The sequence below is a fragment of the Haemorhous mexicanus genome, chromosome 5 (assembly GCF_027477595.1).
Source record: "Haemorhous mexicanus isolate bHaeMex1 chromosome 5, bHaeMex1.pri, whole genome shotgun sequence".
NCBI classification, from domain to species: Eukaryota; Metazoa; Chordata; class Aves; order Passeriformes; family Fringillidae; genus Haemorhous; species Haemorhous mexicanus.
The window spans coordinates 32,206,042-32,222,475 of NC_082345.1; the positions used below are offsets into that span (position 1 = coordinate 32,206,042).

General features: G+C 40.1%; 1 protein-coding gene across 3 annotated transcripts; it reads right to left on the reverse strand.

The window, feature by feature from the left end:
* Positions 1-2,314: 2,314 nt before the first annotated feature.
* Positions 2,315-9,934, reverse strand: MRPL42 (mitochondrial ribosomal protein L42). 3 transcript variants are annotated; one of them, XM_059846797.1, is made up of 6 exons: positions 9,818-9,934; positions 8,022-8,174; positions 6,172-6,235; positions 5,171-5,255; positions 3,703-3,866; positions 2,315-2,450 (listed from the first exon to the last, which is right to left on the reverse strand). In XM_059846797.1, exons 1-6 carry the CDS (start codon positions 9,825-9,827, stop codon positions 2,405-2,407), a joined length of 522 nt encoding a protein of 173 aa, XP_059702780.1. In that variant the 5' UTR covers positions 9,828-9,934; the 3' UTR covers positions 2,315-2,404. The 3 variants fall into 3 exon arrangements, with proteins under 3 accessions (XP_059702780.1, XP_059702781.1, XP_059702782.1); XM_059846798.1 differs by lacking the exon at positions 9,818-9,934 and adding an exon at positions 9,374-9,524; XM_059846799.1 differs by lacking the exon at positions 9,818-9,934 and adding an exon at positions 9,374-9,514 and having other exon boundaries at positions 8,022-8,196.
* Positions 9,935-16,434: the final 6,500 nt, after the last annotated feature.

Sequence of the window (16,434 nt, forward strand, 5' to 3'; positions counted from 1 at the left end):
GAAGAGAGCTTCAGATTACTGTGAGAGTAGTATTGTAATTGTGTTATGCTTTGGGTAACCCAGGAAAAAGATTTAGTCAAAGAAAACACAGTAAGATTGAAAGCAGCATCACAATGCAGGGAAAGATTTTAAAACATCAATGTTATGAATTAGTAACAAAAGGGCACAGGGTACATGTAGTGAACATGTGTTTTAGACAGTTTCCAGCCACTGATCAGAAGAAGAAGTACTTTAAAGATAGCACCCAAGCACATCATAGATTTTTAGCTCTCAAAATGCCTGAAAAGCATCCAAAAGTGTTTGGGAAACATTGTGAAAGCCAGTATTTCTACAGTGATTGTGGATGTTTGATCACAAACACAGTTTGACAGGCAAGAACAGATAAATGTCATAACAGAAGGTTATGACTGTAAAGGTTTCTCTGTAAAGCAAAATTTCTTAGCAGCATTAGGCAGCAGTAAGCAAAAATATGGGAAAAAGAATGGGGGAAAATAATTTTAAGTTTAAATTAGTCCAAGGATATCTCTTCTTGCACTGAAGTCAAACAGTGACAAATTAGGCCTCAGCTTTCCAAAAATAAAAAGGACTCAACTTTATGCATTGGAACATAGAGCACTGCATGAGATGTAAGCTCACTTATACACCAGGCAGGCACCACAAACCCATGAAAATACCAAAATTTGTTACACAACAAATTGCTACAATCTATTTAAAAAGTTATATTCCAGGCAGAAAAAGCCACTATTATGTTCATGCAATTGAACTTGGAGAGTTAAGCAGCCATCCTTCACAGAGACCCCACAGACATTACTTCACAACAGCAGACTTATTATGTGAGCAACACACCATAAATAAGAAGTCAAAATCACTTGGCTCATGGTGGCTTGAGCATGGACTCTGACATCTTTTAAGCACAACAGAATGAAGGAGCAAAATGATTTCATGCTCTGCCATGATAAACCAACATCAGCTACCCAGCATTTGGCACTAGTTTTCTGTATAAATTCCCACAAGTATTTAAAAGCAGCCTTTTTACACACATCCAACATTGCTTTTTGCACACATAAGCATGTTCAAGGGAAAAAAAGTTATTCAGTAGTATCTTTAGAAACTAACAGTTGAGATGTAGTTTCTCTACATCTCAACTGAGAAGATGAGTGGTACTCAACTTCTAGTGAAATCTGTAGAAAACACACACTGGCAAAATGACACTAGACCAACAGAAGAAACAAACCCTTTCCTAGGTTATCCAAATTGCTTTGGAAGGAAAATGCAATAAAAATATATGACGTACATGAGATAATTATTTTCTGATTATTTAGAAGGATCTACTAAGAAGGCTTTATGAAGTCACTGGCATCTCTGCAGCAGCATAATGTTCCAAGCTAGCCCTTTCTATTAGAGAGCTGATGCCTAAAACTGTAGACTGGAACAAAGATTTTTTTTCTTCTACTGAGGGAAAAAAATGCTACATGACATATCATACTACAAGAGGAAGAACATTTAAGCACTACAAAATGCTAAAGCAATGAAGTAGAATCAGACCAAGTTTTTTAAATTTAAAGCATTTTATGTAATAAAGGGTCAATCCTTCCTCCTTGGTATGCTACAAAGAGCAGTGATTACCTTGCTGATGTAAACAACTTCTACTGTGATACAGCTATTCCAGCTTATGTGTGAGCACAGCATCCTCACTGAGTGGTGGTTGGGGTGGGATTAAACAAGCAAAAACCCCCCATGAACCACAAATGCACACAGAAGTTCTCAGATATCTGAGAATGGGGGATGATTTAGAAGAGCGAGATACTGTGTCTCGGACACTAAAAATTAACCAAGTTGGCCAGTTTTCCATACACAACAACAGGCTTAATAACAATCACTTGGCTGATGTAGAATTAAATATGGAACTAGGTATCTCACAAGTGTAACAGAAGAAGAAAAACTATTTGTTTTCACAAATACCTCATATAATATTTTTCACAAATACTATTTCATTAATACTTATATATTCAAGCTCACCTTTCTAGATTCCTAAAAGAAAAAAAAAATACTATCCCAGTCAAAACCACCAAACCCTAACACATCCATTTCTAGACTTCCCATTTTGACACAAGACTTGTATGGATTCACTTGACCAATGATAAGCCTCTGACCTCTTGAACTGAATCAGAGCACTCTATCCCTGTTACATCCTGATCTAAGACTAGTCCATTTGCTGACCAGGAATGCACAACTGCCTTCACTGACTCCCTGTTTTGTCAGTGCCATTTCGTTTCTTTTAGTAGAAAATAACAGTCAAATCAAGTTAAGCATGTTCTGTTACAGCCAAACACGTCACCTTCTATAACTTTTATTTCCAATCAAAATTAACAGCACAGTCCCGATGAACAAGAAATTATCTTTGTTATCGGTCTTTAGGAGGATTAGGATTCTTGCGTCTTCTATGATACCTAAAAGAAAAAAAAAAAAGATTGCAGTGAGTAAAGCTGTGAACAGCCTTTATTTTTGTGGTATTTCTGCCCCCAGTGAGTGATCTGAGGTTACACAAGGAAGTGAAATACAAGATACACGAGCACAATCCATCACCACTCATTAGATGTCATCTCTGTTGTTTGTGGGGTTACATAATGCTACTCATTTCTATTGCTACATCTGCTACAAGCACGCAATAATCCAATCAGTTCTACAGCTGAATAGGCACAAAGGCTGCTGTTTATTCTTAATCCTTTGTGTGAAATTAATTTTATTACATGGTCAGCCTTGCCTTTGGCTAAAATGATTGCTATAGAACAAAGATGTTCAAAAGAGCTGTGCCAGACTGTATGTTAAATAGTGTAATATTTTGCAGAAAAACTAAAAAACAAATTATTCTGAACAAATAATGAACCACACTTTCCTCATAATTATGCATGCTAAACAAGGCAGATCCTGTCTGATCTTCATCAAAGTGACAGCTACCCTTCGGTCATAGAAGTCCTGTCTTTCCATTCCTTATATCTACTCCCAAAGCACATTAATTTAAAAGTTTTCTGTGGACAACAACAACAACAAAAAAATTGCCTGTATTATGTCTCCATAGCTATAAAATTAGCAGCTATGGAAAGATGACGTAACATGGAGTGGAAGGGTGTAATACACACCAGAATGCTGCTTGTTTACATCAGTATACCTGAATGCCCAGAGTTCCTCTTTAAGCTCAGTCATGTATATGTGCACCTCTCCTCCTCCTCCATTTCTGAACACAAGGCACACCAAAGAGCACTTTTAACCTTTCCAAATGAAAAACCTCTACTACTCTTAAGTCTGAGAATCATCCCATTGAGGTTGCTAAGGAATAGGCAATGCATGTTTCCAAGCTGTATTTGGTTATGTCCATTGAGGGTATTTTACATACTAGATTCTGTTATGGAACTTAGTAAATGACTCAAAGCAGTTGCTAACTGGATGTATGAGAAATTTCTACACTGTCACATATTTTACAGAAAAAAAGTGGCAAAGTCTGTCAAAGGAGCAGTGTTAAAAAAACCTCTGATTAAATACAGTCTTCCATTTACCCAACACTGCATTGAAAATTTTATGTAGTAGCCCAAATGCTAGCGGTATCTTGTCTGACATGACTCATCCTAGGTTGAATCTGGTCATTAAATTATTCCTGTATTTCCCTTTACTTCCAAAAGGAACAGACAAATTGAAAATACTTACTGTCCCACAGGATACCAGCGATGTTTTGTTGTGTAAAACATTTTGCTGAGCTCTTCAATTGTAGGACCTCTACTGTTCTTTAGCTCTTTTTCATTCAATCTGGATTTTAAAACTTGATCAAGGTTTTCTTCTTTATTATTCACTGGATCTGGCCGTGGTATGGGCTAGCAAAACAGTAATGTATATGTATGTCCTGTTTCTCCTTGTTTTATTTAATTGAGAAAGTAAAAAAGCCAAGCTAGTAAGAGTAATCTGTAATGCTATCTAACAGCTGAAACAAAAAAAGGACAGAAAAATACCTGCAATTGCACTGGCTGTTTATTGTCCCCACCTTCCCACCCCGAATGAAACCACACCCCTGTGCAGCAGATGTGTCTATCTGAACTTATTTACCCTAGGTTCTACAGCTGATGACCCTACCCCTAAAACCAGGATTCCTGTAGTCATTATTGCACATCTCAATCTTACAATTCACTAGCTGAATCATCAGCTCCAGTTCCACTAACACAAAAGTATTCACACCATTCCTAGTCAGAATTTTATTCATAGCAACCATCATCATTGCTAAAAATCTTTGCTAAAACACGTACCTTAGAGAAGAATGTCACTTCCTAATTTTTTATTCAACCTAATTTTTTATAAGACCAAGTTGTTTGCTTTCAATTGGAAACATAACTGCTACCACTATTACAAGTATTTTCCCTTGTTTTAGCCTTTTACACCTGTTTTTCTTGAGGTATGTGCAATGTGCAACTGACAGATTTAAAAATACTGCTATGTAATTTGCGGGTAAAAAGTGCTAAAATGGTTTTGTTTTCAATGGAGAATTTTCACACTGGGTACTTCAGCAACACAGCTGCCAGCTGCAGTATTTTACTAGCACATAAGAACTGGAAATTCAAACAAAGTGTACACTAGAAAAATTTATCTAGGTGTTAAACCACAACACTAGATTTATTTTTATCAATGTAAAGAACACATCAAAAGTACTAGTGATAGATAAAAATCAATATTTAAAGTTCTTTGTGGCTTTTATGAACTCAATGCTGAATGGAACTTAAAGTTCGAGTTGAAAACAGTAGCAGCAGTATTTCTTTGTATTCTCTTGTGCAGGAGGACATGTGAGCCATAACCTGCATTCCAATCATCCTCTCTGAGGAGTACCCACGTAGACAGACACTATATTCTCTGTAGTGCACAAGTGTTTTAGTGCCTTGTTTAATTCTACTAGAGCTTCTGTATGCTGTGATACCTGAGCTTTTCTCACTCTGCAACCTTCCCTCAATTCAACTAAGAGTAAACTCCTCCTTGTGGCAGCAGCTATATTCATCAGTCATTTACTTCACAGATGTGCTGATCACATACTAAAAAGTATTTCAGACTTAAAACAATGCTCTAAAGACTCAAACCTATGAATTACTAAATACCTTTACAAGTAAGAAATATAAATGTGCACACTTGGACATACTTTTGTATGCTCGTATGGAATCTCAAGTGAAGGGTGGTAGCAGACAATTGTCTTCAAATCAGATGTCACTGCAAGTTCCACTTTGCTATAAAAATAAAAAAAACCCGCATAATTTTCAGAAGTACTGAACAACTGAGCAGCCCATGTCCCAAAGAAATCTGGCTTTGACCCTGCATTTATGAATCCTTAATAATCTTCTATAAAATAAGGGTCATAAACATTTGATCCAAACCTCCAACTTTTTGTTTCCTCAGTCATCTTCCTTTTTCTTTTTTGATGGAGAGGAAAAAAGAGCTAAAATAAATTATTAAAATAGCTGGAAATAGGAGTTGGAAAAAAAATCTTGAACACTTAAATAGTTGCATATAAAACTCTAAACAGATGGGGTAATGATCTCTAGGACAGCATGGCTTTATAAGATGCATGGCATCTGTAATGAAATAACAGGAAACAAAGCTCTGTTTGGGGTTCTAACTTTTCTAATATATAAAAAATGCTGAACAAGAAGTCCTACTGAGAGTTTCATTGTGAGAATCCAACTTTTCTCACCTTCCTTCCCCATCCCATGACACATTTAGCTTCCTAAAACTGTGGTGACATGAATTCAGTGTTTCTCACCATATTTATATTTTTTCCCATTTCTACACAGGTTTGCCATGCAGCAGCACAAAAATACCTGAACCTTGTCTTAACAACAATGGAAATTACTAATGGAAATTATGACTCTAAGCTAATTTTGCTCTTCCACAAATAAAACCGCAGAGGTACTGGGAGTCATCAACATGTTTAGAACGAGTCCTGCATGACTTTTCATTACATTGAAACATTAACTTCACAGGCATTACTATCAGAGACAGTACTTTAGCTGAAATTATTCCATATATCCAATATTGGCAATATATGTGTTTGATACTATTATATGATGACTTCAGGACAGAGAGAGAAAGTAGCCCTGGAATAAACATTACATGAAAAGGCCACACATCAGCATGTTTACATACCAGTTGTAGTCTTCAGGGAGAACTGAGTATGTAGATTTATTGCAAGCATGATACACAGCTCCATCTGCAATAAAAACCAAGTATAGAACTATCATGTAGAAACAAGGAGAGCTGTGCCCAATTAAGAATGTTTACATTTTCAATTTTCATTGTTTCAAGTCTTAATCAGGGATTATAATCATATTCAGTTTTAGATTAACATAATCCAAATACTGTCCAACTAGAAGTTCATTATAGTATTACAGCTTTCTAGCAGTGCAATCAAAAAAACACAGTATGCAGGCAGCTATGACCTATACTTACCTTCCTAGCTGCACTGTTTTCCTGAGTAAAATCACTATATGAATGAAATACCCACAGAATTCACCATTAGGAAATATCCTTTATATATGTAAAGAACCTTAGAACTTAGAGGGAAGGTCATAATTTCATTCATAGCAATATTTATTATAAAAATCCAAAGGAGGGGCTCTGACTGGATATGTAGAGAAATGTTTTCCTCATGAGGACAGCCAGCTGGGAGGATTGAGACTCAGGCAGGCTTGTGAGTTCTCTGTCCTTGGAGATTTCAAAGACCCAGCAAGCCCTGAGCAACCCTATATGACTGCAGAGCTGACCCTGCTTTGAGCAGGAGCTTGGATCACAGACCACTCAAAGTCCCTTCTCCATGGTTTGATTCCCATTTTTTTTTAATAGAATCACAGAATAATTAAGGTTGGAAAAGACTTTCAAGATCACAGAGTCGAAACACAACTAATATAAGGTGTTCTACAGCCCCTCACACAGGAATCATCCTGTAGGCACTGCCTTCCACAACAGTGCAGGTATCCAGACCTAAGGTGGGCCTGGGATGTGCCTGGAGTTGACTTCCACCCCCTTCCTTTACTGCCAGAACCTGAGACAAATCCACATGGAAGTTTCTGTGTCCGGTAAAGCTTTATTCAACAACTACGCTTTTAGAACAGAATTATAATCACAAGAAACAAGTCCTCACATGTTCTGACCTTTCTGTTAAGTCATAAAAAGGTTTCAACTTTATCTGACATTATTTTATTTAACCCATCTTTTAATACAAATAGGATTCTTCATGGCTGCTCCTAGCACAGGGACAGAGCATTCATTGTGTCAAGACTGCAAAGGCTGAAAAAGCCAAAAAGAAACTTTTGTGTACCTATTGTCCTCTCAGAAATATTTTAGATGCAAACTCTTAAATTCAGAATTACTGTTAGCACTTCCACTCTTCAGTTCTTCTAATTAAACTATTCTTAGCTATTAAAGAGTTGAGTTCTGGTAAACTTCAACTAGTCTGTATGTCTTCCTAAAATTTCCTTCCCTTCCTTGCCCACTTACCTCTAAAATGTACCATACCTATTCTATTTTCTCCATTACTGTCTTTTCTACCACCTTTACTATCTACCCTATGTCTTTCTATTGACATCTAAAACATGGACAAAAATCTAAGAAATAGTACTGCCTGTTTCTACTTGTTCTCTGTTTATGTTAAGTAATGAGATTTTACTATAGCCTTTTCTCACCACTTTTCTAAGACTGAAAAAATCAATTTAAATCTTCAAGGCTAATCAGTGGTAAGAGGGTAGTATTTACCAGCTAATCAATAAATCTAGGGAGCATCCTACTTGGACCATGAGGGTTTTAAAAGCACAAAAAAAGAAAAAAAACAAATAAAGATATCCTTTAGATTACTATTAGAATAGAGCACAGACTAAAGACTTGATTCTGTTCAAACAGAAAAGTCACTTCCATGTTTCCATTACTTTAAATTCTACAGGAAAGAGCTTCTCAAGGAACAAATTTTAATATAGGATTTCCACAATTTCATCACTACTTACTCTGCAGTGGGACCTGCTTACAGGTTGCTGCTGAACGCATCCAAAGGAGGCTGGACCGTGCAGTTCTAAGTGACATTGCCATGGTGACAGCAGAGAGGAAACCAGTCCCGGACAAGATGGCACTCAAAGACCTTTTTCTCTGCAGAACACCCTCTGAAAGGAACCAGTTTTGTAACTATTCAGGATACAAAAGATTAACAATTAAATTTCTTGAATATCTTAAGGAAAAAAATAGCGCAACATAATTCTTCATTGTCAATTGTTTAGAAGTCCTTATCACTTAAGATAATGGTACCTGTCTTCTTAACAGTCAAAAATAACACAACACTTTATTTACTGAGAGGGAGTCTTCTTAACAGTCAAAAATAACACAACACTTTATTTACTGAGAGGGAGTCTTCTTAACAGTCAAAAATAACACAACACTTTATTTACTGAGAGGGAGTCTTTGAAGGTTCAGCTTTGAAAAAAAGCTTCCACGCCTGTGCCTTCTCACAGGTTTTTCTACTGGTACTCACCCACCTAAAATTTGCATCCTTTCTTCTGCACACTCCATAAAATTACTCATGAAATATGCTTTTCTTGTTAACAATGTAAATAATATCACCCGGTACAAAAATAAAAATACTTATAAACTACACTTGCTGTAGTTAAAAAAATCTCTAAATGCAGGTAATCAGTTTCAGCCATCTCAGCAATACACCTGAAAACTCAGAAACACCATTTAGAATACCTTAAATGTTACCCAAAATTTCCCAGAAGCAGAAGGACACCTTATGTTTTCACAGTCTACTGAAAAAAAAATTGCTTTAAATAGAAACTTATCGTGAAACCTAGAAAAAAGTAACTGGAAACAGCTTCTAGACATACACATTAAAACAAACAAACAAACGAAAAAAAAAAAGTTTTAAAAGTACTACATATTTTGGGCTTCGGAACATCACCAGAAACGTGCATTTTCCAATTTCGACATATCATTCAGCATTCTTTTTATCTGTGCCAATGCTGCTGAAGTTAAGGGAGCACCAACACCTACAGAGCTGCTCATAACTTGCCCTCAGAAGCTCCTTAACAAAAAGGGTACGAGGAACGCGGCGGATCTCCGTCCAAGGACGGGGGTCAGGCACCTGACAGGGGTCAGTCAGCCCGTTCCCAGCCCGTTCCCGGCCCCTCTGCGAGGAGCGCTCCGGTTTGAATGGGAACAGTCCCATCCCTGAGACAGCGCACAGGAAACTCCAGCGCGTGTGCCAGCAACACGCGGGAGCACGAAACCCGAGGCTTAGAACTAAAGAAGATATTTAGCACTACAAGCAAACCAAGACATTAATCCGTCAAAGCAAGCAAAAGAGTACCCGTTATAAAAGTCCTGAGCGTGCCGCACAGGGTTCAACCACTCTGAACGTAGGCAGAGTCTCTCCGGCCTTGCCCGGCGCTCCCCCGCGGGCACCGCCAGCCCCGCACCGGCTCCGCACCGGCCCCGCACCAGCCCCGCCGGCGGAAGCGGCGCCGCGCGCCCGTTCCGGCTCCGGCGGCGGCTCGGCCCGCGGCACGCCGGGACTCGTAGTGCGGGCGGCAAGGGGGCACCGGCACCGCCTCCGCCCGCCTCCCCTCCGCCCTCAGCGCTGCTCCGGTACCGGCGACGAGCCCTTGGTAGTAACATGGATGCGGGAAGGGCTAGGCCGGGCCGTGCCCGGCCGGGCCGGGCCGGGGAGCAAGCGGACACACAAACACATATTCATGGAATCAGTTAGGTTGGAAAAGACCTCTGAGATTACCCAGTCCAATATTTGACCCACCTTTGTACATCTTGACACCTAGGCCATGTAAGTGCCATGTCCATCATTTCTTGAACACCTCCACTGATGCTCACTCCACCATCTCTCTGGGGAACCTGTCCCAATGTTTAAAAATCCTTCCTGTGGAGGAATTCCTCATGATGTCCAACCTGAACCTCCCCTGGCTTGAGTCCGCTTCCTCTTATTGTCCACAAGAATGCGGATTCAATAGCTGGTGTGCAATAAGCCAGTAATTAGCCACTGTGGGCAGCACTGTCACAGGCTGTCCAACCCCCACCTTATTACAACCTTTCTTTCAGGTAGTTGTAGAGAATGAAGGGGCTCCCCGAGCCTCCTCCAGGCTAAACACCCCCAGCTCCCTCAGCTGCTCCTCACGGGACCCTTGGTCAAACACTGACTGCTCACTCAGGTGGTCCCTATGCTGGGAGAGTCTTGGGAGCTCAAACCCACAGTGGAGGTGCTGAGGCAACCTCGGCATTGGCATCAGCTATTCGGCTGAGGGAGGGGGCACAACGCCCCAGCAATGGGCAGCAGTGCACCTGCCTGTCCTGGGAATGTGCCATCGTGCCAGAGTCTTATATTAGCTGCAAAATAACCCATAATCCCATAACTCAAAGGGACATCTCTAACATTATTGGTTATTTCACAAGCTTGCAAGCATAGCCTGCTTGCTTTCCAGGTTAAATTACACTGGCTGCAGCAGCTTCCTCTGTTCAGCCAGCCAGATCTTCACAGTACCTGTAACAATCTTCCACAGGGAAAGCCTGTGGATTTTATGTAGATGAAATTGCATGTTTCCAATATTCAAGGCATACAGAAAACTCACCTGAATGTCTCAAGCACACTGCTGCTCTGGGGCTACCTGCTGTACTTCTTTCATAGACTGAGTCACAAAGCATTTCAAAGGCAAGGTTATATTTACACAACATTGATAAAAGACAAGAAGAAAAGACAAAAATCAATTGTCTGACCTGCTGCTCTAGTATCTGGATTGGCTCCAGCACTTTAGGCATTTACACATCCACAAAGCCTCTAAGTCACATCAGCAGACTGTGTCTCCACTCCTGTCACAGCATTACCCTTTTGGAGACTCTTGGTTAGTGTCTCCTGAAAGGTGGCAATCTCTTCCAGAAAGCTTCCAACAATTGCATCTTTTCTGGTCATTGACTGTGGTACTGCAATTTCATGTTGTCATCAGTGAAAGCCTCATAATTTCAGCAATGTTTAACTTTGGTCTGTAGTTGCAGAGTTGTAGTTACACTGATAATTTCCAGCAGTATAGCAGAAGTATAGCCAGAAATCAGTAGTCAAGAGTTGATCACTCCCAGTAGTGCTGACAAAGATTTCTTCTTGAGTATTTTTTCTATACAAAGGAAGATGGAAGACCTCCATTTTGGGGCTCCCTGCAACATTAGATTCATTACACCATAGAAGAAGGGGGCAGAGATGGGCCAAAATGTTTTACATACTACTTAGAGAGATGCAACCAAGGTGAGAAATCACAGCTCCACTACAAAGCTCCTCCAGATTTGTGGAGATAAACTCACTTTGTAATTCCAGCAAGTTTGTGTGTCCAGATACAGAGGCATCTGATCTGGGCGCATGCACCAAACAGAAGCAAGAACTATTTTCTGCTGTGTACTAGCTCATGATTCCCACAAGGAAATCCTTGCACTGTATAGGATGAGGGCAGCATCCTATTCAATGAAGCAATCATCCAATACAAGCAAGACAGTGGTTCTACTGATGGACAAATAAAACACTTTGAGGATTTTAAACTCAAGGACAGTGCTGAAAAAATAAAATGGCAATAAACTGTCTGAAACAAGTGCACTCTGGAAATTAAAAGAAAGGAATGAATTTTCATTTAAAGAGTGAGCTTCAGGAATATCTTGTCCATAGGCACAGGGGGGGTAAACAGAGTTATTTCAAAGTCAGTTTTTTCAGGAGCAGTTTGTGACAATGTGGGAACTGCTCAGGATTCTTGACTTTCTCCTGGTCAGTTGCAGTGTGACATACCTGTATGCAAACGCAATGTGTGCTACTTGTGAGTGTTTGTGTGTGAACCTCTGGCAAGTACATTAGGCCTTCGTTTCCTTCCTAGGAAATACTAAGTAAAATTAAGGCTTCTCTGACTTTCTCGAAGATGCTTATGATTTAATTGTCATAGCTTCTTTAAAAGATTGCCTAGACTCAGGGATGATGATGACTGTGGTTGACATCTCTGATTCTTAGCTGTTTTCTCAAAAGGACATTGTTCACCCACGTAGGAGACAAAAACTCTTTGCTGTGCATTGGCAAACTTGAAATTAACTCCCTTCACAACTGAAGACCACTGTAAATTTCACCTGTTTCTTTCTCCAGTGCAAGATGCTTTTAAAAAATCTTCTCTATATGGAGCTGCACCTCCTAAAAAAAGATTAAAAACCTCCCTAGAAATTGTCTCCCAATGCAAAATACTAAAACTTGATATGCTTGAGTATACCGGTCGTGATTACAATATAAGACTTCTGTGGTGCTCCTACATTACTGTTTCCTACATCGATGTACTCACTTTAATAAAGACAATTTTTTACCCTTCAGTGCCATTCGTACTTCCTGAGGACTGCATACAGACACACACTTGTAGATATGCGTGCTCTCCTTGGACACAAGTTTGAAAAAGTTCCTGATGAACATAACCAACAAGTCTCCTAATGGTGGGATATTATAGGCTGGTGGCATTGAGTTGTTAATGGCTAAGAAGCTAATTCATTAACGAGATTGTAAAGATCAACAAAAGCTTTAATTTGAAGCTACAGTCTGTACTGCTTGTTTTCAATGACATATTTTGTTTCTGTAAAAAATTTATTCTGAAAATGTGCGCTTTTAGAACATCCCTGTAATGACAAATCTTGTAACTTAAATCCTAGTTCTGAAAAGTTGCAATTGAAGGTACCACAGAACTTTTATTTTTATTTTTTAAAAGCTGAACCACATACCCTGTTAGGCTTCCAGGCTATTTTTAGGTAGTTTCTATAAAAAGATTTTTAGGAGATAGTAGATGAGGTCTACCCCCTCCCTGACGCATAATGTTCTGCAAGTGTATTCTTAGCAGCATGTTCTGACAGATTACAGCTTTCTAAAGGGAGGTGGGAATTGCTTAAGGACGGCTCAGAAGCGTGACTACACACTTCTCCAGCATGTCTGGAGATGGGGTTATTAATAACTGCCAAGGCCCTTGCCTGCCTCAGCAGCTTGTAGACAGCAAAGGGGAGAGTCGCTCAGTCTGTATTTGCTCAACAAGAAGATTGTTCTTTCTGTTACCTCTGGAGATACTATGGAGGCACTACTGCTGAGTTGCAGACCTCTGGGACTTCATGTCTCTGGAAACCCGGGAAATTTTGTTCCTAGGTTACTCTCTTGCTGAAGATAAACCATCAACCTACTCTTGCTCCAATAGTCAGTTACAAACTTCTCCAGGAAATGTTTCGACTGATCAGATGGCTGAGCTATAGTTAGGCCGCAGACGCTATGTAGTGATGAGGGCTGGACTATGTTGGTTGGCTCTGTTTTAGAAGAACAAATTTATAAATCAGAGATATCATCTGCAGTAGCGTGGGTTTTCTGTGAGCAGTTGCGCTCACACACACACACAGCCCTTCTGAGAAATGGAAAATTAGGACTTGGCTGTTGCAGCTCTTTTGCTGCAGTGGCATATTTAGGAAATTGCTTCTTAGGAAAATCATTCAGGCTAGATCATTAGCAAACTGAATATAATACACATTTATTGTTTTCATAGAAACCACAATGTTTCAAAATATTCCTAGGAATAAGCATTTGGCTTACTTTATTTCCTTTTAAATTGGCAAGGTACTACACAATCATACCTAGAAGTGGACCTGAATTTGTGAATGGATGGACGTGTTTCATTGCAAAGGTTGTGTCTTAACAATGGGGATGGATGGGTCTCCACTCCTGAAATGCTGTCTCTTAATTTCTATGAGATTATCCTATAAATGTAGAAATCAAATTTCTAAAGAGACACTGTAGTTTAGTTATGGTCTTAATTCTCAAATTTTCTCAAGTTATGTTGTAGACAGACAGATTTCTGTTTTAAGTCAGTCTGGAAACACCCAGAGTAAACATCAAGGCTTATGTCAGTAGGCCCTCTTTATTCTTTAGCATATCTCACACCATCTCATCACTGCTCCATCCTGTTACTGGTAAGGAGGAAGCTGCAACTGTAAATAACAGATGACAGAACTACAGTGCCTCAGCAGTCATATGCAGCCTAAATAATTTGTGTTCCTGTTGATTACCATAGTTCAAGGAAACAATATTTTCTCTATTCAAGCAGCCACCTAATGAAAAAAAAAATCAAAAATTATTTGCTACAATGAAGGCTCCTACTCATAGCACCCCATTTTGATGTTCTAATTTGGTAAAACATATAACTGGTGGGGTTTTTTCTTCTCTCAGCAGTTTCACCCAGTCCTGCCAGTTCAGATAATTCTGAAATTGTCCAATGACACTTTCAATTACTGCTAAATGAAAAACACTGCAGTTTTGTGCCTTAGTTTCCCCCTTTGTACATAGGCATCATAGCAACTCTTGTGACATTACTCTGGGGTTTACTGAATATTTTTAATAGAAATTTGGATATGACTGTGAATATTCATTCTGTATGTGTACATCCATCTGGTTTTTGCTGTAGAACAGATTTTCTACAATACTTGGCAAAAATATAGAAATGCTTTTATGCAAAAATAAAAAATCTGGGGTTTGAAAGAGACTTGTAATTACAGTAAAACTTCTATAAGATTGCAAAGAGGGCTAGGAGGAGGAAATAAGATTAGTCAGCCACAGGCTCAGCTGGCCTGGATGCACCCACTCAGTGAGTAATTCGATGGTAATTTGATGACAGCAGAAGCTGTCACAGGAAGATGGTCAGCAGCTGTATTGAATTGTTCTGGGTGTATTAATTGCCTAATTGCAATTACTTCTTTACCTTCCCTGCCTATAGTAGCGTTATAGAACACTTTGTTGGTGAATAAGGTCGTTGCCTGACTTTGTTTTTGGAACCACTGTAATCCTGGCAATGGTGTGATAATCCCAGATTTGTGGGAGGAGTACCGTGCTCTCCATCCTGGCCTGTGCAGTGGGACAAGATCAGCTCAGCCAACAGAGCAGGTCACTGCTGCAGGAGGGGATGGTCCTACACCTGCACCATCTCACCCTGCTTCCTGCTGCTTCTCTTGTGCCAGCTCTGATGCCTCAGTGAGCTGGTCAGAATGGTAACTTGGCTAAAAAAAAAAATCCCAACAACAACCCCATATACCCCAGTAGATACTATCAATGACAAGAGTGGATCAGGAATACAGGGCAGGGAAAGGGAGCAGGACCTTAGTGCTGCCTGCAGCTTTTCCAAAAGGCTGAGGGGCATCCAAAGCTGAGTTAATTACTCATGGATACTACAGGTACAATTTCACTGCCATTACCTTTTGTTGTCTGGGGCTTGCCAGGCCCCACTGTAAGACAAACCAATTCACCAGTCCAGCAGAAGACTAGACTGAATGGCTGTTTTTGTGCCAAGTCAGTATTGCATCAGCTCACCAGAATGAACAGCAGGGAAAATGCCATGTGTAAGGAAGGAAGGTAGGAGCGAGATGGGGAAGGGAAGAAAGAAGCCCTCATTTTAAGAGATTGACTCAGCTGTTTGGTCTAACTTTACCTCAAGTATGTGGTTTCACACTACTCCTAATGCAGGGAACTATAGACTGTCCTTTTCTCACACCCCGAGGCATGGCTTCCTGTCCTTGTTTATGCCTCACCTGTACAGCTGTGTGGCTGCCTGTGGGTCACAGCAGCTCAGCCAGGAGCCATTTGTGCTTTTGATCAGCTCATCTTAGGTGATATCATGGTGTGAGCTCAAGGAACAGCAGTGTGTGGCAGAGGAGGGCAGTAGCCCTCTTTAGCAGCAAAGCAAATAAAAAGTGGTGTGCCCTTGACATGAAACTACACACTCAATAACCACTGTGGAGGCAGGCCTTGGGGGAGTTGGGCCATAGGAATGAATGCCCATTTGAATGGGGACTACAGAAGACAGTCTACAGTTGGTATTCTGGAATAGCCAGTTTGGATGGCTTTTCCAGCCCAATATGGATGCTAAGAGATCTCTGCAGCAGTTCTTCTAGGAGCTAAAATGGCTTAGGGGAACAATCTAAATCTTTGTAGATATGACAACATAAATCAATGCTTTTGTTCACTGCCCTCTCCTGATCAAGTGGACTTCAAAAGTCCTTTCATAAAAGAAGCCAGAAGGGGAGGTATAATGAAAACTCCCAGGATGTGACAGACCACTTGTGCAACAAAAGCTGTCACAACATAGTAAGCCAGATTGACTTGCTGCAGCTTCTGACTAAAGCAAGGTTCCTGGTCTAGGACTCTTGAAAGGGGCCATTGAATTCAACACCAATGAGCATTTACTCGAGCCAACCGTGCCTCACTCTGTTGTTGCGTCTCACAGACTCTCAAGAAACTTTTGGCCCATGTTTTCTTCCATGTATGCCAGTCCTTTAATGAACAATATTCTGTGAGAAGTGTAAAAGAGAAAACCAAAAAAAAAGGGGTGAAGG

What these genes read in the sequence shown, in the direction of transcription:
- MRPL42 (XM_059846797.1), bottom strand. An exon ending in TAAGCAGGTCCCACTGCAGA is followed by an intron (nt 6,236 to 8,021) that starts GTAAGTAGTGAT and finishes TTTTTATTGCAG; the next exon opens with ATGGAGCTGTGTATCATGCT. An exon ending in CTCCCTGAAGACTACAACTG is followed by an intron (nt 5,256 to 6,171) that starts GTATGTAAACAT and finishes TTATTTTTATAG; the next exon opens with CAAAGTGGAACTTGCAGTGA.